The following is a 24,065-nucleotide window of genomic DNA, read 5'->3' on the forward strand; positions in this document are numbered from 1 at the left end:
TAATTATATGCATATTTAAAAACACACACATACATATAAACATTTAATTTTTTTATTTATATATATTTTTCATTAATTTATATATAATATAGAATATATAAATGTAAATGTTTCTTAAAATAAATACATGAATGTGTGTGTATTTATATATACATAATAATCACGCACAGCACACACTTTTATTTTGTATGCGATTAATTTAGATTAATCTTTACCCATCACTAAAATTAATACAGAGACATGACATTTTGTTTTAAAATGACTGTATTTATGTAATCAGAAAACATGGTGTGATATGAGAGACATAAAAAAGCAAAGCTATGTAGGAAATCAGTTGCCTGGGACAACATTTAATTATACAGTACAGTATATTTCTCAACATATTAACATATTTGTCATCAGTTGTCTAGTATGTGGGCAGTAATGTATACATACATGTCACACATTTACTCCTCCATATTTAACCAGCCATCATCTGCTCTGGATATAATATTCAATGTCATCTACAGAGCATATTAAAGACTTTCATCAATGATAAGAGTCTTGTAGTCAAACCTGACAAAGTGCTGCTGAATGTCTCTCAACAGGCCTGCCACACCTGACAGTGATTATTAAAGGCATTCACTCAAGACGATAGGAAAATGTATATTTATATGTATAAATAATAAAATGGAAAATGTTTAAATACATATACTTAATAACAACTATACGGCTTGTGTATATTGCATAATTTAAAAGCTTCAAAATGCTTTCATATAAATTATGGTGATACCAACGTGATGCTTTTATATTCTATTATTTATAATAGCATATCATCTCTTTTATGCAACATGTTGTGCCCACTGCAATACAAACACAAATAAGGGCTTGAGTGTATATTTAATCAAATCATACAAATCTTTTCACCTTGTTATAGCAATAATCATATCCTAATGATATTAGTAAAGATGAAAAGCTAAAGGTGCTTTACTTTAATCTTCGAGAAGTACAGCAACATGTAATTGTATAATAATAACAAGAACGATCAATTAGTTCTAATGCTATTATCTTGTAAAGCAAATATCAATGTTTCTAACCAGGAGTCTTTTGTCATTGTTTGTATGTATATATTTTAATAGCATTTAATTTGGTAAATCAAGAACGTTTATAAATCTATTGAATTCTCAGGTACTCTGTGAGTTATCAGATATGCAGCCGTATGTGCTTAGGTACGGGTTTGAGACCTTGTTTATTATCAAATATAGGCATATGAAGATTTATCTTTATATATAGATACAGATGTAAAGTTTTATGGAATCTGATATGATTACACAACACTAGGTATTCATTTTCATAGTAACCTACTTTGCAAAAATCTTAGGCCACCATGCCAGAATTAGATTTGTTGTTTTAGCAATGTTATAGAGATCATATAATTATTTCTCAGTCTCTTTAGTAGCATACATACAGGAAATGCACTGTAAAAAAATGCTGTAAATATGCAGCTGGTTGCCAGTAACTTACTGTAGTAGAAGATAAAGACTGAAAATGTTTCATGTTCATTTAACTTTGAACAAACTGTTGCCAGTAAATAACAGAAATGTAAAATCTACAGTAAGTTACTGGGAGCTAGTTGCCAGTAATACCCAGTAATACTGTAATTTCTACAGATTTTTTACAGTATGTGTATGTAGTAAAAACTGTATAAAAATGTAAACTGATGTGTCAAGTTTTTAGGGTAAACTCCCCTTCCACTTGAGCAATAGCATGAAACTGCAGGATCTCTTAAAGCTAAATAAAATTAAATCCTAATTTCTAATTTTAAAGAAATTAGTCTTTATTAGTCTTTCATTCTGCTCAAAAACGCTCAAGATGTGTTTAGTGCCAAGAGAGGTCACACTAAACACAGATAATGCCTAAGATATGTAGTCCTGAAAATTATATTTTTTATTTTTTTGTACATATTTCTTGTATTTTCTGTTTGTATCTTAATAAAATAGATTGAAAAATAAATATGGATGGACATTAAAACTTCTAAAACAACAAGTCTGGTGGTGGTGGTGGCCTAAGACTTGCACAGTACTAAATTTAGCAGATGCATTTAAGGTACTCACACATGATTGTGGTGTTGCCGGCGGCAATCTCTACAAGCTGGACTATACAGAAAAACTCAACGTTCATCAAATGCTTAAAAATTGACTTTCATTTTCAGCTCAGCCGGCTGCGTAAATGACTCTTATTCAGAGCTGAGCAAAAATCCCATTGATTAAAAGGCATAAAATATCCAATCTACAGTAATTGACCATCTCAAAATTGGAGAGCGTGTGCCTGTCGAAGAATGAAAGGGACCAAATGAGGACCGAGTATACCCTGCATGGGTTTCCATGACAACCTGACACAATATTATATTTTGAATGCATTTGTAGCAGGTGGTGATAGGGACGCGAGGTGTTATAATCCACTGGCCAAATGGAGGAGGCTTTTAGCCGTCTGGAAAACAGATTTGAGTTGTTTTTCAGGGTTTACTGGCTCCCGACCGCTTCTGTGAAGCTCATTGGAACAATCGTTCAAGTAAATGTGTTTTAAAAAGCAATTTTTCACGTTTACTTGTCTCTGCAAGATGTTTATGGCCAAAAAGAGCTGAAGGGGCTCAAGTCACCACATGGTTCTCTTATGGCATCACTGTGAGGAACCGTTGAAGCACTTTATGGTGTACAAGGTATTTTTATTTATAGAAAAAACATATTTAATTATTTTACCAAATTACAGACATTTTGGCCAAAATACATGCACTCTTAAAAATTAAGGTTTCTCACCTAGAACTATTTTTGGTTCCTCAGGGAATGATTCAATCAAAGGTTCTCAGAAGAGCCATTTCTCTTTTCCACTACAAAGAGCCTTTGGTGAGACAGAAAGGTTCTTCAGATGTTAAAGGTTCTTTATGGAACCATACAGCCAAAAATGGTTCGTCTATGGCATCGCTTAGCAAGTGTATTATGACACGACATTTCTGTTTTTTAATGAAACACTAGATAGATCGTCCTGATTTGTTTTGACATTCCTGACTATGTGAACCGAATCTGAGGATAATTGAAAAACCCCAAGCAGGCGTTTTTTCAGGAAACTGGCGGTGTTTAATTGGTGCATAAACGCTGTGGAACATCTGGTAGAGTTCACCCGGCTATCTGATGCAACAGGCGATTTAGCACCTCCACTTACTCTCCTCGAATTTTCCTCACGGGGCTAAATCACCCCGCCCCATGAGAAAGGCTGCGTGATGGAGCAAAATGAGAAGCATAAAAGCTATACATGGATTTCTAGGACCACGTAATTTCATTTATCTTGAAATATTATATTAAAATGCAGTTTGGTTGCCTCGGCTGTCACTGTTCGTTCAGGGACGCATAAGTAAAATGTTTAGGTGATAAAGCCAAAGAGCCATAGCTGTCGAACAGCACCACGATCACAAGCCTTTCTTTAAAAAATATTTGATCATTATCATTTAAAGGAAATATCATTTGAACTTAACACCTTCAGCTTCCCAGAAAGCAATTTTGTGTTTAAAAGTTTAATAGCTCTGCAAACACAGCACAGACGTCTAGGCTAAAATTTGGTCTGTCAGCGAAGAGCGAAGAGACGCAAAGTCACGCAGGGTCATGCCAACGACGCGAATTTGATGGCACAATTGCTGCAAAAACACAAATTGTTCGTCTTAAACACATCTTCGTGTAAGTTGAAAATACTCAATTTAAGCAAAAAAATAGTTATAGGCGGAGTCCACGATGTTTGAAAAACGCTTTGGAAAAGGAGACGGGCCGACTACCAAAACACACTGATAGCCAATTATCAGTAAGGAGCGTGTCTACTAACCGACATCCTTGCCGGGTTGCGTATGTGTGGGGCGGGTCTATCAACACTAGGTCCAGATTCTTTAGGGTAGGGGCGTGTTTGTTTAGGTGATTTCAAATATCAACATTGGCTTTCAAACATTGTGGACTCCGCCTTTAAGTCCCACTAGTTATCTAGAATGAGGAACGCAACGCTTCACGCTTGGTGTGTATGCAGCATAAGGTTTTATTTTGTGCCAACATTATACAATGTTGTACCTTTTTGTGTCTCTTTCTTTACTATTGAACCATTGTTTACCATTAACGTTTTGTATCCCTAAAATTTACAAAATTGATATAAAATTAAGGGACAAAATTGTTCCTTAAAGGGACAATAAGTAGTATTTTCCCCCATCTAGGGGTGAATTGTATTTTGCATTCAAACGAATAGTGCTCTCTAGCGCCTCGCTTTTCCAAATGCGTGTTCCAGCTACGGTAGCCGTTATGTAATCACTGATCTCCTTGTCCGTTTCAGCTAGTTCACATCTTCTGAATGAAAACGCGTTGTTATGCTAGTGCTTTTTTTCCCTCTCTGCTATTATAGTTTATCAATACGGCGGAACGACAGGGAAGCCTCCTTGGACTTACCCGTTCAATGTAAGTAACGAGAAGAAATTATAAGCTTACAAAGAAAAGTCAGATCACTGGCAAAAAAGGTCATTTGACACCAACGAGGACATATTTATGAATAAAGACATTGATCAATAAAAAACACTTAAAACCCTCTTACTGTCCCTTTAAAGGAACACGCCGACTTTTTGGGAATTTAGCTTATTCACCATATCCCCCAGAGTTAGATAAGTCCATACATACCCTTTTCATCTCCGTGGATCCCGTGACTCTGTCTGACTCACACACGGCTAGCCTAGCTTAGCACAAAGACTGGAAGTAAATGGCTCCAGCTAGCATTCTGCTCCCAATAAGTGAAAAAAATCAACTTTTTTCTATTTATGTGTTGTGATTTGTATAGTCACATATGAGACACAGACATCTTTTAACCGTATACATACTGGTAACTATATTCTCAGAAGACGAAGCACTGCTACTGCAGAGTGATTTGCTCGCGGCACCTGAGAAGCCCCGTGGTGAGGAGCGCTAATCACATTCAGTCTTTGTGCTAAGCTAGGCTAGCGGTGTGTACATTAGACAGAGATAAAGGACGCACGTTGATGAAAAGGGTATGTATGGACTTATATCTAAATCTTGGGGATATGGTGAATAAGCTAAAGTCCCAAAAAGTCAGTGTGTTCCTTTAATGTACACAATAGGTCCTTGGGGTTATAATATTGTACCACAAAAGGTATACAACATTTAATGTGTTGTTTACCCAAAAAGGTACAAAACTTTAGTAGCACCATTATCTTTAATAGCGTACTATGTAGTTTTTCTCCTTCAACATCACATTTATAACCTTCAGATTTATTCCAGGTTCAAAACAAAATGGAAATTGAAAGAAGCTTTTATCACTTCTCAGCTAACAACTTCAAGTTCAACAAAAAGTGACCCATTTATAAACCAATCCTCTTTTCTCTTCGTTGGAAAGAGGAAGCAGGCGTGTTAAAGTTGTGCTGAATCCGTGCGCATGTGAGAGCACAGGAAAGGGAGCGTGTGCAATTGATCTGAGGGTTCAGTCGAGTTTAGTGAGAGAGGTCACAGGCGGACGCCTCTAAAGCCAAGACTTTGTGGAACAGGAGGAAAAGCTTCAGTGCCAGAATTCCTGTAATCTTCACTGACCATCACACGCCCAGCGTCACCTCCTGTGGCCTTCTCCCCTTTTCCCTAAATCAACCTGTTTCCTGCTCAAACATTCACACGCTAACTGAGCTTTACTCTGTCTCATGTGGCTGCCTGGATTCGGATCATTTACATTTGGTTTGCTATAAGTGATAAAGCGCATGTGTGAAAGAGATGGACGACATATGGTAAAAACCTGGGTTTTTAATGTATTGCTCACACAATACAACAACAGGACTTTCATTCCTTAATAAAAGCTGTTTATAACACCTGACTGAAAATCCTTATGAGCCATCATGAAGATTTTAATAGTTGGTCACAATAATAATAATGATGTATGTCATATAATAAAGGTAATAGTACATTAAAGTTAAAACCTAGCGTATAGTCTTTTTTACGTGTATGCGCACGATCAAACGCACAGCATTGCAAAGACAAGTTAATTTGATTTGTACGTGTACACAGACGTTCAACGCATGCACATTGCGACAAAATGCAGTGCATCTGCTGGGCTACATACTACATTCTCCTGTACGCGCATGCGCGGCCTACGCGTACAATGACCTACACGCGCATTATTTTGATGAAGAAAATTTTGTCATGCGCACTGTACGCGAACCTACAAAATAAAGGCTGGATTTATAAAAAAAACATAGTGCATCATTTTTCCATCAATTTTTTTAAGTAAACAAGGGTTTGAAAAATCCGGCAGTGTGCGTATGTACATGCGCACTCTTTTGATGATGAAAATTGCATCACGCGCACTGTACGCGAACCCTTGCATACACATAAAAAAGGTGGCTGTTTTTTAAATGTACGTGAACGTAAGCACACAGTTGAACGCAGAGCCTTGCAAAGTATAGTTTATTTGATTCGTACGTGTACACAGACGTTCAATGTATGCGCATTGCGTCAAAATGGGCTACATACTGATGATAAAAATTGCGTTGCGCACTGTACGTGAACTCTCACGTACATGTCAAAATTGACTATACTTCGACCTCAAAGCTCTTTTTAACATGTACATGAACGTACATGCATGGTCGAATGCACAGCCAAAGTATAGTTTATTTGATTCGTACGTGTACACAGACGTTCAATGTATGCGCATTGTGTCAAAATGGGCAACAAACTGATGATAATAATTGTGTCGTGCACTGTATGCAAACTCTCACGTACAAGTAAAAATGGACTATACTCCGGCCTTAAAGCCCTTTTTTATGTGTACACGAACGTATGTGCACGGTCGAATGCACAGCTCAGCAAAGTATAGTTTATTTGATTCGTACGTGTTCACAGATGTTCAACGCATGCACATTGTGCCAAAATGGGCTACATACTGATGATAAAAATTGTGTCGCGCACTGTACGCAAACCCTCACGTACATGTAAAAATTGACTTTACTTCGGCCTTAAAGTCCTTTTTATGTGTACACGAACGTATGTGCATGGTCAAATGCACAGCTCAGCAAAGTATAGTTTATTTGATTCGTACGTGTTAACAGATGTTCGACGCATGCGCATTGCGCCAAAATGCATTTCCTGGGCTACATACTACAGTCTCCTGTAGATGCATGCACGACCTACGCATAAAATGTATGTTGGGTTTAAAAAATCCGGTGGTGGAATTCAGTCCAAAGTCTCACAGTGTAATGATGAGATTTGGAGCATCAAAGTTTGCCCAATTTTCAAGATATCAAGATATTATTTTTACAGAATGTTTTTTACATTATGTAAGATTATTTTTCAGAAAACATTTAATGACAAACAGGTGTGAAAAACCATCTCGTCTCATCTGAACACTACACCTGCAGAACAAATAACAGATTGCACAGATGTTTAATTTCTGCAGTGAAGAAAAAAACACCCGTGACAGGCTGCCACTTAATTTTCCTCTTGTACGCCATATTCACATCTTAATGTTCAGAAGTTAAAGATATCAAGTACGAATGTTGCACATCTAACTTTAAATGAATTTCCAAGAATAAATTCCTGTCTATAATTAAAAAAAGCTGTCACTGGGGTGGTACCCTTTACATATTTGTACCAAAATGGTACACAAAAGGGCCTTTTTAAAGTAACTGTCGCAGTGAAAGCTACCCAGATAGCACAAGTATGTCTGTAAGATGTCTGCTAAAGATCTGGAAAACATCTCGGGTCTCATTTATAAAACATGCTTACGCACAAAACGGGGCTGGAAAGATGATTCATGTATGCACTTCCAGTTGATCTGTCATTTATAAAGGGAACATTGCTTTGTTTTATAAGTCTTAATATTTTTAGCGTATGCCATATTTGGCTTTTGTGCATACCTACTTAAGACTTTTGGTAAGGATACTATGCACAGTTTTATAAATGAGACCCTTGGTGTGTAAAAACGTCTGATTAAAGTCTTAGAAAGAGCTGTTTTACATTCATTCTAAATCAAAGTCACCTTCAATATATCTATATGACATCTTTTAGAAAATGTCTCAGGGGGGTCAATATCACTATAAAGTGCCTTCATCAGAATCACTCCGTCATCATGAATAAAATCCAAACTAATGAAATTCTGAGGTTTTATTATAAATGGCCAAACATTTACATGCATACAAGTTCAATGATAAGTCTCTTGAAATATGTTTTCTCATTTTATACCATTTTCTTTGATTGTATGCATGCGATTTTGGGATGTCCCAGATCCTGCTCAGCTAAATTTAGTGAGTGTAAAAAGCGAATAAATAACATAAAGTTCAAAGTTATTTGATAAAACATGTCATTTTTATAGACCGTTTCATCGAGCGCACGTGCGGTGTCGCGTTAAGCGTCTGGAGCGAACGTTACTTCCAGTTTCTGTTTGTTTAATGATAGTTGCTAAAACTGAACTCTTAAACAAATACCTTGTTAAAAAATTAAAAATGTTTTGGGTTCCTATGTAATCTACATGTTGTTTATTTTGCTTGTTATATAAATAAACTACTTTAATGGACTTTGTTGTTATTTATTCTTCACAGAGTTTACCGGAAGTTACGCGATGACCACGAAAGCCGCGTGTTTATGTTGTTACTGCTGATACCTAGTCTAAAATGTATATTCATTTTCATAATAATATTAAGCATTTCGCACGTGTCCCTAAAATTGCTGTCCACCCTGTCGTTTGGGGGTAAACGTCCCTTAAAGGAACCAACTGATGTAGTCAGTGACATCCCATCTCCCATTTGGTTTTTCTGCAGTGGAAGTTAATGCAGACACAGTACGTATTTGCACTTATTTTCCCTTATTTTCATCATATTGTGTTTGTAGCTGCCTAGTGTCAAGCTTAAAATGTCCACCCTGTCATTGTGAGATATTAATTAACATAAATCTTTTCTCAAAAGTCAAAATATGTATTTTAAACACAGTCAGTTTCACCACTGAGTTAACTAGTGTCAAGCTTAAAATGTCCACCCTAAATTTAGCTAAAAGTGCCCATATTTTTAGCTAAATTTGACATATTTTTTGTATGGTGTTTGCTTGCAGTTAATTTATAAAACGTGCTGGAGCTTGACCAATGCATTTTTGTCTCCTTAATACAAAACATATGAAGTTAAATGGTTAAATCTCAGATTTTTTTTGTGGGGAAATTTTGCAGTCTCAAAGGCACTTTATAGTGATTTTGACCCAGAGATGTATTGCAGATGAGCAAACAATCAAAATAATACATCTTGCAGATGTAAATGCAGACATTTCCAAGATGTATTGTGCTTTTGGGGTACTGTATGGCAAATTTTTTGGACATACTTTGATGTCATGTCATCCCTTTTATAAACTCAAAGATGTGGATTTGGACGGCAATTAAAGTACTACGTGTTCATCAAAAAACAGTAGGTATTTCGGCCGAGTATTTTTACATGAGTGGTGGGAGAAAAACACTGACATTCTGGATTCAGACAGCAATAAAATCGCTGACTACCCCCTACAAAATGATGAAAATACCTAAAGTCCCCATGAGAATTAATTACCGTCCAAATAGGGCTTTACACATGGTGTAGCCGCGGTTCTGGACTACTGCGTCTAATGAAGCAGCGGAAGAAACATTGGAGGCTGGCACACAGTTTTATTACTTTCTGCCGTATCCACTCGCACATCAACAACACAACAACCTTGCTTCTGATTCAACAACATCTGACGTGCTTACATTTTATGTGCCATGAGAACGTGAAATAAGTAATAAGCATAAAATCCGATTAGAAATCAGATTTGAATATGATTTCGTAAAATTTTTGTTTTTTACGTTCACACATGCTAAATTATGATCGGATATGTAGAATAATCGGACTGATAGTGTGAACAACACTCCAAATGATATCAAATCAACATATTTTGTTAAGTTAAAGTAACATAAAAAAGTCAAAACTTGAATTGGCTTGCAAAACCAAGTTTTTTTTTACTTCATGCTGCATTTATTTTTTACAGTGAAGGTCTGAGAGACACTACCTTAGCAGTAATATTTAAAATGAACACTTAAAAAGACAAGGTTTAATTTGTAAATTTGATTATATTAGATGATTAATATATGTATTTTAAACAATATTAATTGACATATTTATTTTAATCTCGTCACCAAGCAATATTTTAGACAGGCAAAGAAAAGAATACCCCCCAAAAAAACCTAAATCAATGGCCGTTTCTCAATCCGAAGGCTGCAGCTTCCGGAGGTCGCATATCTAGGCTGCATACGTCATCAAGACTGTCTTATTTCAAAATATTAACAATTATAAAGTTGACTATTATTCTCAGTTAATCGTAAGTTGTTGTAATATGCTTATGACTTGCGAATGTAATACTTAGTTAACTTAAATAAACCAGAGGCGTGATGACGTATGCGACCTCCGCAGGCTGCAGTCTTTGGATTGAGAAACGGCCAATGGATTCAGGTTTTGACAGAGGCTTGAATTTCGCATGACACAGGTAAATCTCAATTAGCATTAGACTGAGAACGGATGAAATAACGCCGTATGTCACTGGTTGGTAAAATCGAATGATTATCCATCTCGCGAGACACGCGATATATTCATTATATTATATGTGCTCAGCAGATGGGATCTCTGTCTGAAACCCTCGAGCTGACTTCAGGGATTAATCCTTACGTGCCTTCGGATTTACAAATTGAGTTTTTCCATTGGCCGTGGCAGTGATGTCAAGGTCTCGGGTTTATGTTTTCTGTCGATCTCCGGATGACTGCGGAAATCTGGCAGCATTTTTGGCCATCGCGAGGCGTTAAACTCGACAGGAGTCCATTTGGTTTGAAAAAAGATGTCAGCTTGTATAATGTGAACCCATTAACGCTTCAGGATCAACGTGCCTGAGGTAAAATTCACTATTGGCTCCACAGGGATTTCACCAACGGCTAAACAAAGCAATGATTAAACCCTACACTTCATTATGGTATTTTTTTCAAACATATCATTATCTTTTTGCGCGCCTCTGTACAGAAAGCAGACGGCCTTCAAAGGGAAGATCCCTATGACTCACATACAGTCTCTCTCTCTCTCTCTGTTTCTCTCTCTCTCTCTCTCTCTGTAGATATAAATAGATCTGCCCACCGGGGCCAGACTTCCATATAGATCTATGAAAATCAAAAGCTATGGGGTGAAGCTGTATAACATTTTTCCATATGAACCCTACTTCGGGGGATCAGGCACCTATTTATTTCTAGGCATATTACGACTAGGGGAAACAACTTTAAAAATATTTCCTGTCTAACTAAAGTTACCCATAATTTAAATGAATTTACAGATGTACAGTAAAATCTAAGACTAAAGTAGCTAACTACACTGAATATATTAACTTTAATAAGGCAATGTGGTACATTGTGGCATCTTTATAGGGACAGTTCATCCCATTTTGTCATTATTTACTCACCATCAAGTTACAAACCTGCACAAATGTATTTTTCTGCTGAACACAAAGGAGAATCAATTAGGGATGCACCGATATGGAACTTTTGGCCGATACCGATAACCGATAACTCTTTATATTTGGGGGCCGATAACCGATATATATATATATATATATATATATATATTATTTTCACAATGAAAAACTCCCAGGCCGCGGACATCTTGTCTTTGCGCTAGACTAGCATACTCTTCTTAAGCCCGCAACACGTGTCATCTTCGTGCTATGTCACAGAAAGCACCAATCAAAACTCCACATGGCCAGCAATGAGCAAGTGAAGTGGTTCACCAAACCAAAATAATCCATCATTTATCGGCTTTCATTTATCGGCCTAATTTTGCTATCAGACCGATAACCGATAATATTAAAAATAAGAAGTTATCGTCCGATAATGATATGTCGGCCGATATATCGTGCATCCTATCAGTCATGCAAAAAGCAGAAGCACCATTGACTTTTATAGTAGAAAATTTTTTCCAAAATCTAGAGACAATGGAAGTCAATGGTGCCCCAAAATTGTTTGGTTACGAACATTGCTCAAAATATCCTTCTTTGTGTTCAGCAAAACAAAAAAAATGAATACAGGTTTAAAACAACTTGAGCAACGTGGGTGAGAAAATGCTAAAAATCATTTTTGGGTAAACCATCCCTTTAAAGGGGTCATATGAAGCAATTTTATGTAATCCTTGTGTTAAGAGCTGTGTGTGCATATAGAAGATCTGTAAAGTTGCAAAGATTAACTCTTTCCCCGCCATTGACTAGTTATCTTGGTAATCAAAAGAAAACATTTGCAAAACATGTTCAATACTAACAAAATGTTACACTGTAATAACACACTTACCCAATTTATAAAAAAACAGAATCAAAAAATTATTTACTAATTTTAAACTCCGTGTATGTTTTGTTAATGTTCTGAACCTGATCTCTAAAAAAATTCACAAAAATGCAATTATTTCAGCTTTTTGCTAACAAAATTGTATTTTTAATGACAAATACCCATATTTAAGAGTTTATAAGTTTATGGTGTTTTGTTTGTTTGAAAGCAGAGGGTCTGTTCTTTCTTTTGATATATTTGTATGTTGATATATTTTTAGAAGAAAATTTTCCTGGAAGGCATTTTGTGAAACTTTTGTGAAAATCACAAAAAATGCTGGCGGGCAACTTTTCAAAAAAAGGCTGGCGGGGAATGAGTTAATGTTTCAAACCCAAAGAGATATTTTCAAAAATCCTAAAAGTTGACGCCTTCCTAAAACGCCTCATTCAAACATGCCCCCACAAGCTACATCACTCACTGTATGGAAAGATTTGCATAACGTCACCCAAATATATAAAAAGGCGTACTTTTTTTTCTCGCTGTAGTGATGTTGCTGCCGCCTCCATGTCGTGAAGAAGCTGTCACTGTGTCCAAAACCGCATACTTCCATACTATATAGTAGGTGAAATTGAAAAGCAGTATACAAGGTAGGTGAGTAGTGTCCGATTTATTAGTATTCGAAAAACTGTAGGCGGAAAGTACCCGGATGACCTACTACTTCCGACAAGATCCTGAAGTGTTTATTCGACACTTTATTATCCCATAATCCCAAAAGAGAAGTTATCCAACAAAGAAGAAGAAGGAGAGGCGTTTTATTAAAAAAGCAAATCAGTAAAAAAAACTTTGCAACCTTAAAATTGTTTGTTAAATCAACTCAGATTTACAAGTCATGTCAATAGAGGTGAGTTGTCACAACTTATTAAATATAGTTGAGAAAAGTCAACTTAATTTTATAAGTTATAACAACTCATCTCTAGTCAAGATAAATAATAGTAAGTTGAAATGACTTGTAAATCCAAGTTGATTCAACAAAACATTTTAAGAGAGCAAAGTATTTTTTACAGTGCATATATATATATATATATATATATATATATATATATATATATATATATATATATATTATATAACAGCTGTCTCTTGTGGTTAAATTGCACTTGTTTAAAGTCATTCTAGTTAATGACTAACTTTTTTTATGACGACGTATGCATCAACATGGCGGATGTAGTACATCCGAATTTATTTATACTATCCATATCCATACTGTATAGTACCTACTGTTTTACCGTGCGTTCACACCAGGCGTGGAAGGGGCGCCAAAAAGCGTTGTTCCCGCATAGTTGGACGCTGGAACATTTCGAGTTTACTCGTTTCATTCGCATGTGAAAGTCGTGCGTGAAACTGGACATTTGAGACATTCACGCATAAATTCGCATCATGGAAGGGGCTTATATTGCTCAAATTGAGTAAACTTACCAGATTGTTCGACCTCCTCCGTTTGCCGCCTCATCCGCGTCTGGTGTGAACGCACCATTAATGGTTGATAAGTAGGTACTTCAACTAATTTAGTATCTACTGTCACAGTATGCGATTTCGGACGTAGCGTTTTGCTAAGGGCCGTAAGATTTCCATCACGCTTGAGGTATTCGATCAATCACAACGCACTGGATAGCTGGCCAATCAGAATGCTGAGCTTTGTAAAAATCAACGCATTTCAGAAATACGGGGCATAGAGGAAAAACAATAATGTACGATATGTGGAAAATAATGTGTTTTTGAACCGTAAACTACGTAAATGCATTGCTTTACACCAAACACACAAAATAATACTCTTTTTAGCGAGGTCATATGACCCCTTTAACTTCACAAAACTGGTAAATGGTTAACAAAGCAAAATGACACAATGTAAATATTTCACATGACAGTTCTTTAATACAACTTTTCCAAAGTCTTATCTGATATGAATATAAATGTAAAAATATAAATAACTAGTATATACATCACATAGTTTGACAACTAAGTTCGGCATACGTTTGCCTCCAGCTTATAGACAGCTAAAATACACTCTCACATCCCGAGAGGTAGATGTACTCTTCTTCATTTACAAAAATGAAAATCGACAGAACATAAATTCATTCGCAACTCATTCACGATACTTTTCAAAAGTTACAAAACACAAATACACGTATATTTAAGTTTTTACATAGACCTATGTGAGTTTATATACAGCAGAAGAATGCAAAAGCAATAAGCAAAGCTAAGTACATATATGGTTCCAATATGTTTGCAATTGTGCATTCCAGGCATTCCCGTGTATCCATCAGCCTTTGTGCTTTCAATGACATTGCACAACACTGTAAATGTGTTCAGCCTCTATAAATCTCCCCAGTGTCTGGCTCTTGTAAAAAAGCCTTATAAACATCTGAAACCTGCTGGAGAGGAACGACCCTCTTACATAGATCTGCATGTACGTACGAACAAAAATAAACCAAAGTTGCAAAGCGAATTTAAAAGAAAAACTTGTAATGTGCCACTAAATAAATGGTTAAAACTGTTACATTTTTCTTTTTGTTTGTTTAATTGTTTTTATTTTTTTAGATCAGCACCATGTTCCTAATTCTCTTTTCCCGATGCGCCTCACATCTAGACGTCAAATCCGTATGGTGCCATGTAAACACCTCTCCTGCTTTACTGGCTTTCCAAGATACGATCGGATACTCGGTTAGGCTCGGTTTATGATAGCTAACAAATCCCATCTGGTCCCTCTGGAATCCTTTTTCCACCTAATCGCCAACTTCATCCCTGATTTAACGGCAGCGCGACTGTAAGCTGAACTGCGAAGAAGGCGTTGCGCAGTTAAGCGTTTTAAACCATCGTGTTTTCGGGCACGTTGTGGAAAAAAGGCCTTCTATTTTTGTAAAGGGACACGAGCGACATTCGAGTGTGAAGCAATTACGATGCTAGAGGAGGCACGGGCTGCTCTCGGTACGTATATCAGTCAACAGAAAGGCACTGTGTTGATCCATAGCCAGGTGTCATCGGATGCCAATGATATAAATCAGTTTCACCTGGACGTGCACCAAACCGGGGATCTCATTGTGTTGCATGGCAGGCATGATTCAGCGCTCTTAAACATTACACATCTACGCCAGCCTTTATTAGATCAGCCCATAAACTGAGGAAACAAAAATTGCAAATAATACTATTATTGTTTCTCATAGACATGAATTAGCTGCATCTCAGTCTGCTCTTAATGTTTTAAAATGCATTTAAACTCAGACCAAATTGAATAAGCTTCTGCTATTTATAGATTTACACAATTTGTGTTTCAAAAGAAACATTCGAAACAAATTTGATACTAATACAAAACATACTGTAGCTGGGAACCAATAGACGCTTATGAACATTGAAAGATCATCGCCAGCAATAAAACTTTCCATTGGGCTCACAAGCATCCAGTAAGCTGAGCTTAGTGCACATACTAACAACTAAACTCACTTAGGGTTGTTTATGCATCTATCAATCCTATTTCAATCACTATCCCTCGATATCTCCCTCAAAGTCTTTTTTCTAACATGAACCCCTGTATTCCATTTATCCTTGCCACAAGGCAATAAATTGGTGTGCATACTGTAAAAAGATTTACTTGGAAACTGGGTTACCAGAGCTACACATCTGAAACAGGGAAAATTTGAAGGGTGGCATCTCTTAATTCGGTTTTTCTTACACACCCACTGTATCCATGACAAACACTTCCCAAAGCAAGGCACTGTAAATGAGCGATATTCCCAGTGCGAAGGGCGGATGCGTGCTTCTGCCTGCGAGGGGTCTGACCGGGTCAAAGCGACGACGTATTCATGTGTGTTTTAAGAGGAGGTTTTCTCAGAAGCGTGGTTAAACTGCTGAGTTTGAGGTTTGAAGCTGGCACGGGATGAGACGGAGAGAGAGAGAGAGAGAGAGAGAAAAGAGTAACAGAGCTAAGGTTATGTACCATGATAAGTCCTATAACCGGTATAAAAGGCACTGGAACGAGAAAAACCCTTTACAAATGGTTTTGGCATCTCATGTACCCTCGTAATCTTGTTTATCTGTCTGAGGAAATGAGTTTTCTGTTTAGACAAAAGATCCTTTGGCCCGCTCGTCTTTCTCTGAATCACGCTATTATAAAATTCCTCTGTGGTTGTTTTTTCCAACTATTGAGGTTCTTGAAGGCTCTGGATTTGCCAGCTTTCTCTCACAAACAGACAGACACACACCCACACAACCCAAAGTAAAAGTCCGTCAACAGACCGTACACCGTGTAAAATTCCCATGCGTGTCCTTAATATCAGATGCTGCACCCTGTACTAAATCATTAGAGACTACGATTGACGAAGGTCTGACAGCAAAAGAGGGTGAGCAGGTGTCCCGTCTCTCTAGTTCATGTTCCTGCACACATACACACACACAGACGGACGCATTCTCGACCTCTCCGTGTCCGTGCCCTCCTCCTATCTTGATCCGCAGCTGCCGGTCCGAGCAAGCAGACGCAGGTTCAAGTTCCACTCTCCCGTTGCGTAAAAAAGCTCACACATTGCTACGGTGTCACAGGACGGGCGAATGACGTGCGACGGTGACGGAGGTGAACTCCTCTTTCGCCGCGGTGTCCGGTTGCCACCTCTGGCCCGCTTCTTCACTTGGCATCACATGGTGCGGCGGCAAGAATGCGCGTGTTGACGGCAGCACTGGCTCCGGCGTCCGCTCGCAGTTATGGCCCTGGAAGTGTTAAGTGTCCTGTGTGCGTGCGTGCGTGTTGATATGTGTCCTCCTCTCCGGGCTTGTTTTGACACCAGACACCTGCCGAGCAACGGTAAACTGCGTGCGTGACTCTGGTGAAAGCTCACCTCCCGTGTTTTCCGCCCGAAATCCTGGAGGGGCCCTTGCCTGCGTTCAGCCCAGCGGGCGCAGACAATGCTTTCAATCCCAAGCGTCTCTTTTCGCCACCTTTCGTTCGCTTCACAGGGGACACTGTTCGGAGCTGAGGGAACCCCCTTCTTTCTTTTTCCTGCGCTTCTTTTTATGGGCCGTCCAGCAAGCCGTAGCCATCACCACCAGAACGAACCCCACGATCAGCAGGACCACGGACACCACTTTCGTCTGCGGGAGATCGTTGTACGTGTACGTCACCCCGGTCCCGGCCACTCCGATCACCAGGGAAATTATTCCAAAGGGAAAGATGCAGCGGTACCAGGACTTCTCCATCCCTCCGGTGGCTTGCGAGAGCCTCTCCAAGGAGGACAGCACCTCGGGGACTTTCGGGTCCTGCGATTGGCTCTCCGGGATAGGAGCTGCCGTTGTCTGCGGTTGGCATGTGAAGTGCCCGGTGGTGCAGCCCATCTTGAAAGCGGGGCAGTGGGACGACAGCCAGGCAGGGAGGATGGTTATTGAGCTCTGAAAGAAACGCTGAATGAATCTGGGTAGATGTGGTGGTGATTCACTCACAGTGCAACTGTGCTCTGCCTCCTGAGGCACAGCAGCACGTTGAACACTCAAGCAAACAGAATGAACCCTGCTATATATGAGACCAGAAGGAGAGGCGGAGTCAAGCAGCATAGGGGGCTGCCCAAGGCTTGTGATTGGCTACAGGAGTGATCTGACGTCAAATGTCGTAGTATGAGACTGGGCTGGTGGACAGCAAACAGGAAGGAGGATGGGGAGAGAGGGGGTGGAGCTAACCGTTCATGCACTTTTACTTCATTCTTTGGCTCTCTTGCTTTTCATTCTGCTAGATGAAGGATCCCTGAGAGAATTGTGCTATCTTTGAATGGGACTGCAAATTAAATGCAAATTCCCTGAGCCACAATGAATTTTCAGATGAATCCAGAAACAACACAGACGCATACACACACGCATGTGACTGCTGTGCACCCCCGCATGCATCGTCCTCCCACGCTGCGGCACACACACACACAAAAACACCAAACGCTGAATGCAGCCTTTGAGCGGATGTCCATTTTTAATCCCGTCGTCTTTTTCCTTTCATGGTCTGCGCAACGGGGGGAAATCAATGTGAAAAAGCAAATAATAGCTCCTGTACGCGCACAAGGGAACACCGATGCAATTTATGGCTCAATGAGATCCCTTGTGTGAAATCATTTCACACATCTACAGGGAGCAGATATGGACAGACAATGATGTGTAGATATGTGCTAACACTGCAAAGTGACAGCACCTTTTTGAAACAATGAAAAGAAGGTTATGAAAAACATATTTTGCATTTCATAATGATATCCAGAATTCTGCCAAATAAAAAAAACATAATCTAGGAGCATCAATGTTTAATCTACGACTCAGTCTATATTAAAGATATCAAGGTTATTTTTCACAGAATGTTAGGATGATTTTATGTAGGAAACAGTAAATCACAAACAAATAACGCAGACACAACACCACATTGCACAAATAAGCATCTCTTAATATAGACAATTCACAATGACCAAAAACAGCCTTAACCAAGTTCACAATATTGCACAGCCTCATGCTTCTTACAGCTTAAGTAACCGTTAATGGATTAATCAATGATCATCACGTCTTTGTTACGAACGTCAATAAACAACACAGTGTTTACGTCATGTACTCTATCTGTCTGTCTCTTGTGGCCTGCACGGTTTTGTCTTAATTCTGAGAAACATGATGGGAGATATTATTGATGTCATCCAAACCGTGCCTAAATCAATATGAAATGACATTTACAGCCCAATGCCATACCATATTCCAAGTAATTACAAGTGGTGCTGAAGTTTAAAAATATTCTGCATGCACTCATATCTCTCTGTCGGTGACACATTTCCAAGTGAAACTGGAAATTGAGGGGAAAAAATGTGACCCTCCGAGTAAAAATCCAGCTAAAGTCGTGTTTTGTGATTTACAGTGTTCTACATAATGTAAAGAACAATATCCATCTATATCTATATATATTCATCTATATATCTATCTATATCCATCTATATCTATATATCTATCTATAATCCATCTATATCTATATATCCATCTATATCATCTATATCTATATATCTATCTATATCTATATATCTATATCTAAGCGTCGATAAGAGCATGGTTGTGTGTAAGCTATGCAACAAGGAATTCATATATCACCGCAGCACATCGAGCCTCAAGTATCATCTCAATGCAAAACATATAGCAGCTAGCGTGGACATTAGCCCGACTCCGAGTACAACGACTTGGTTGAACAAAAATAAACAATATTTTGTTGGTTAAGCTTATGTATTCAGTCTTTATTCATGGTATACTAAAAATCCATGTGAAAAAATAACTTCTCAATGTTCTCAGGTCAAATATTTATATGTGATTAAAATGTGATTAATTTCGATTAATTAATTACAAAGCCTCTAATTAATTAGATTCATTTTTTTTAATCGAGTCCCGGCCCTAATATCTATATATCTATCTACCTATATCCATCTACATCTATATATCTATCTATATCCATCTATATCTATCTATCTGTATCCATCTACATCTATATATCTATCTATATATCTTCTATATAATCTGTATCTATATATCTACCTATATCCATCTATATCTATATATCTATCTATATACATCTATATCTAAATATCTATCTATCTATATCCATCTACATCTATATATCTATCTATATCCATCTATATCTATATATCTATCTATATCCATCTGTATCTATATATCTATCTATATCTATCTATATCCATCTATATCTATATATCTATCTATTTCCATCTACATCTATATATCTATCTATATCCATCTATATCTATCTATATCCATCTGTATCTATATATCTATCTATATCTATACTGTATATCTATCTATATACATCTATTTCCATCTACATCTATATATATATCTATATCCATCTATATCTATATATCTATCTATATCCATCCATATATCTATCTATAGACGGTTTCAGCAGTAATAACATAAAAATGTGGCTTTCGTGGTCATCAAGTATCTTCCGGTAAACTCTGCAAAGAATAAATAACAACAAAGTCCATTTAAAGTAGTTTATTTATATAACAAGCAAAATAAACAACACATAGATTACATAGGAACCCAAAACATTTGTTATTTTTAACGAGATATTTGTTTAAGAGTTCAGTTTCAGCTACTAATCAGACCATTAAACAAACAGAAACAGGAAGTAAAGTTCGGATCAGATGCTTATCGCGTCACCGTGAAACGGTCTATATCCATCTACATCCATATACTGTATCTATCTATATCCATATATCTATATATATCCATCTACATCCATATATCTATCTATATCCATCTACATCCATATATCTATCTATATCCATCTACATCCATATATCTATCTATATCCATATATCTATCTATATCCATCTATATCCATATATCTATCTATATCCATCTACATCCATATATCTATCTATATCCATCTACATCCATATATCTATCTATATCCATATATCTATATATATCCATCTACATCCTTATATCTATCTATATCCATCTACATCCATATATCTATCTATATCCATATATCTATCTATATCCATATATCTATCTATATCCATATATCTATCTATATCCATATATCTATCTATATCCATCTATATCCATATATCTATCTATATCCATCTACATCCATATATCTATCTATATCCATCTACATCCATATATCTATCTATATCCATATATCTATATATATCCATCTATATCCATATATCTATCTATATCCATCTACATCCATATATCTATCTATATCCATCTACATCCATATATCTATCTATATCCATATATCTATATATATCCATCTATATCCATATATCTATCTATATCCATCTATATCCATATATCTATCTATATCCATCTACATCCATATATCTATCTATATCCATCTACATCCATATATCTATCTATATCCATATATCTATATATATCCATCTATATCCATATATCTATCTATATCCATATATCTATCTATATCCATCTATATCCATATATCTATCTATATCCATCTACATCCATATATCTATCTATATCCATCTACATCCATATATCTATCTATATCCATATATCTATATATATCCATCTACATCCTTATATCTATCTATATCCATCTACATCCATATATCTATCTATATCCATATATCTATCTATATCCATATATCTATCTATATCCATATATCTATCTATATCCATCTATATCCATATATCTATCTATATCCATATATCTATCTATATCCATATATCTATATATATCCATCTACATCCTTATATCTATCTATATCCATCTACATCCATATATCTATCTATATCCATATATCTATCTATATCCATATATCTATCTATATCCATCTATATCCATATATCTATCTATATCCATCTACATCCATATATCTATCTATATCCATCTACATCCATATATCTATCTATATCCATATATCTATATATATCCATCTACATCCTTATATCTATCTATATCCATCTACATCCATATATCTATCTATATCCATATATCTATCTATATCCATCTATATCCATATATATATATATATATATATATATATATATATATATATATATATATATATATATATATATATATATCCATCTATCTATCCATATCCATCTATATCCATATATCTATCTATGTCCATCTATATCCATATATCTATCTATATCCATCTATATCCATATGTCTATCTATATCCATCTATATCCATGTCTATCTATATCCATCTATATCCATATGTCTATCTATATCCATCTATATCCATATGTCTATCTATATCCATCTATATCTATATATCTATCTATATCCATATATCTATCTATATCCATATATATATCCATCTATCTATCCATATCCATCTATATCCATATATCTATCTATGTCCATCTATATCCATATATCTATCTATAACCATCTATATCCATATGTCTATCTATATCCATCTATATCTATATATCTATCTATATCCATATATCTATCTATATCCATATATATATCCATCTATCTATCCATATCCATCTATATCCATATATCTATCTATGTCCATCTATATCCATATATCTATCTATAACCATCTATATCTATATGTCCATCTATATCCATATATCTATCTATATCCATCTATATCCATATGTCCATCTATATCCATATATCTATCTATATCCATCTATATCCATATGTCTATCTATATCCATCTATATCCATATGTCTATCTATATCCATATGTCTATCTATATCCATCTATATCCATATGTCTATCTATATCCATCTATGTCTATATATCCATCTATATCCATATATCCATATATCCATCTATATCCATAAATCCATCTATATCCATAAATCCATCTATATCCATTAATCTATCTATGTATCTATCTATGTATCTATCTATCTATGTATCTATCTATCTATGTATCTATCTATCTATGTATCTATCTATCTATGTATCTATCTATCTATCTATCTATCTATCTATCTATCTATCTATCTATCTATCTATCTATCTATCTATATATATATATATATATATATATATATATATATATATAATATTATCCATATATCCATCTATATCCATATATCTACCTATATCCATCTATATCTATATATCTATCTATATCCAACTACATAATCTATCTATATCCATCCATCCATATACTGTATCTATCTATATCTATCTATCTATATACTGTATCTATCTATATCTATCTATCTACCTTAAAGAACAATAATAACCATTATATCTTTAATATTGACTCAGTAAAATCATGTCAAAGATTAAAATCTATGTAAAATTACATTTTAATGCTCCAAATCTCATTATTAGATTGAGACTTTAACCTGGATTTTATAGAAAGGGTCACAAATGTAAAGTGGGAATTGATTTGGGATATTATCAAAATAGACAATATTGTGACATCAGCAGATAAGGTGCTTAAAGGGACAGTTTACCCAAAAATAAAAATTTTGTCATAATTTTCTCATCCTCATATTGGTCTGAACCTGAATACATTTTTTTCTGATGAACACAAAAGAAGATATTTTAATTAATGATGGTAGCACACATCTGATTGTAACCATTGACTTCCATAGTAGGAAAAACAAATACAATGGAATTCAATGGGTACTGTCAATTGTGTGCTTACCATCATTTATCAAAATACCTTCATCATTTATCACAATACTTCCATAAGGTTTGTTTTCCTACTATGGAAGTCAATGGTTTCAATCAGATGTGTGCTTACCATCATTTATCAATTTGATTTTTGTGTTCATCAATATACAGGTTTACAACAATGAGAAAATGACAGAATTTTCATTTTTTTGTATGAAACTACTTTATCCCTTTAACAGGCGAGCAAAGGCAAAAATTTGATGGATTTTTATGGAACACCGTGCTTGAATAAATTATGAACAATATGAGTGTGCATTAGGAAAATAAATATAATTTTTAATTCATGTACCAAAAACTAATCAATAATTCAGACCAAAGCCTCAGTCAAAGAAAGAGTCGACACGTGTCTGCTTGCCTCATTTCAACACAGCTACTATCTTATGGCAAACACATGAAAAGATCTTTTCAATTAGGGTTTGCAAATAAATATGTCTATTAAGACTGCTACTTTGATGAGAAGTGCTAGCTGGTAGATTGATCCTCCTTTGTGTGACAGTGAGAATGGGATGAAACCAATGACTAGCG

At 36.1% G+C, this 24,065-nt stretch overlaps 1 protein-coding gene across 1 annotated transcript; it reads right to left on the reverse strand.

Moving 5' to 3' along the window:
* Window positions 1-14,239: 14,239 nt before the first annotated feature.
* LOC129436647 (uncharacterized) lies at window positions 14,240-18,682 on the reverse strand. Its single transcript, XM_055194884.2, has one exon. The coding sequence runs from the start codon at window positions 17,923-17,925 to the stop codon at window positions 17,329-17,331; it is 597 nt and encodes a 198-aa protein (XP_055050859.2). The 5' UTR covers window positions 17,926-18,682; the 3' UTR covers window positions 14,240-17,328.
* Window positions 18,683-24,065: the final 5,383 nt, after the last annotated feature.

Source organism: Misgurnus anguillicaudatus, unplaced genomic scaffold (assembly GCF_027580225.2).
Source record: "Misgurnus anguillicaudatus unplaced genomic scaffold, ASM2758022v2 HiC_scaffold_29, whole genome shotgun sequence".
Taxonomy (NCBI): domain Eukaryota; kingdom Metazoa; phylum Chordata; class Actinopteri; order Cypriniformes; family Cobitidae; genus Misgurnus; species Misgurnus anguillicaudatus.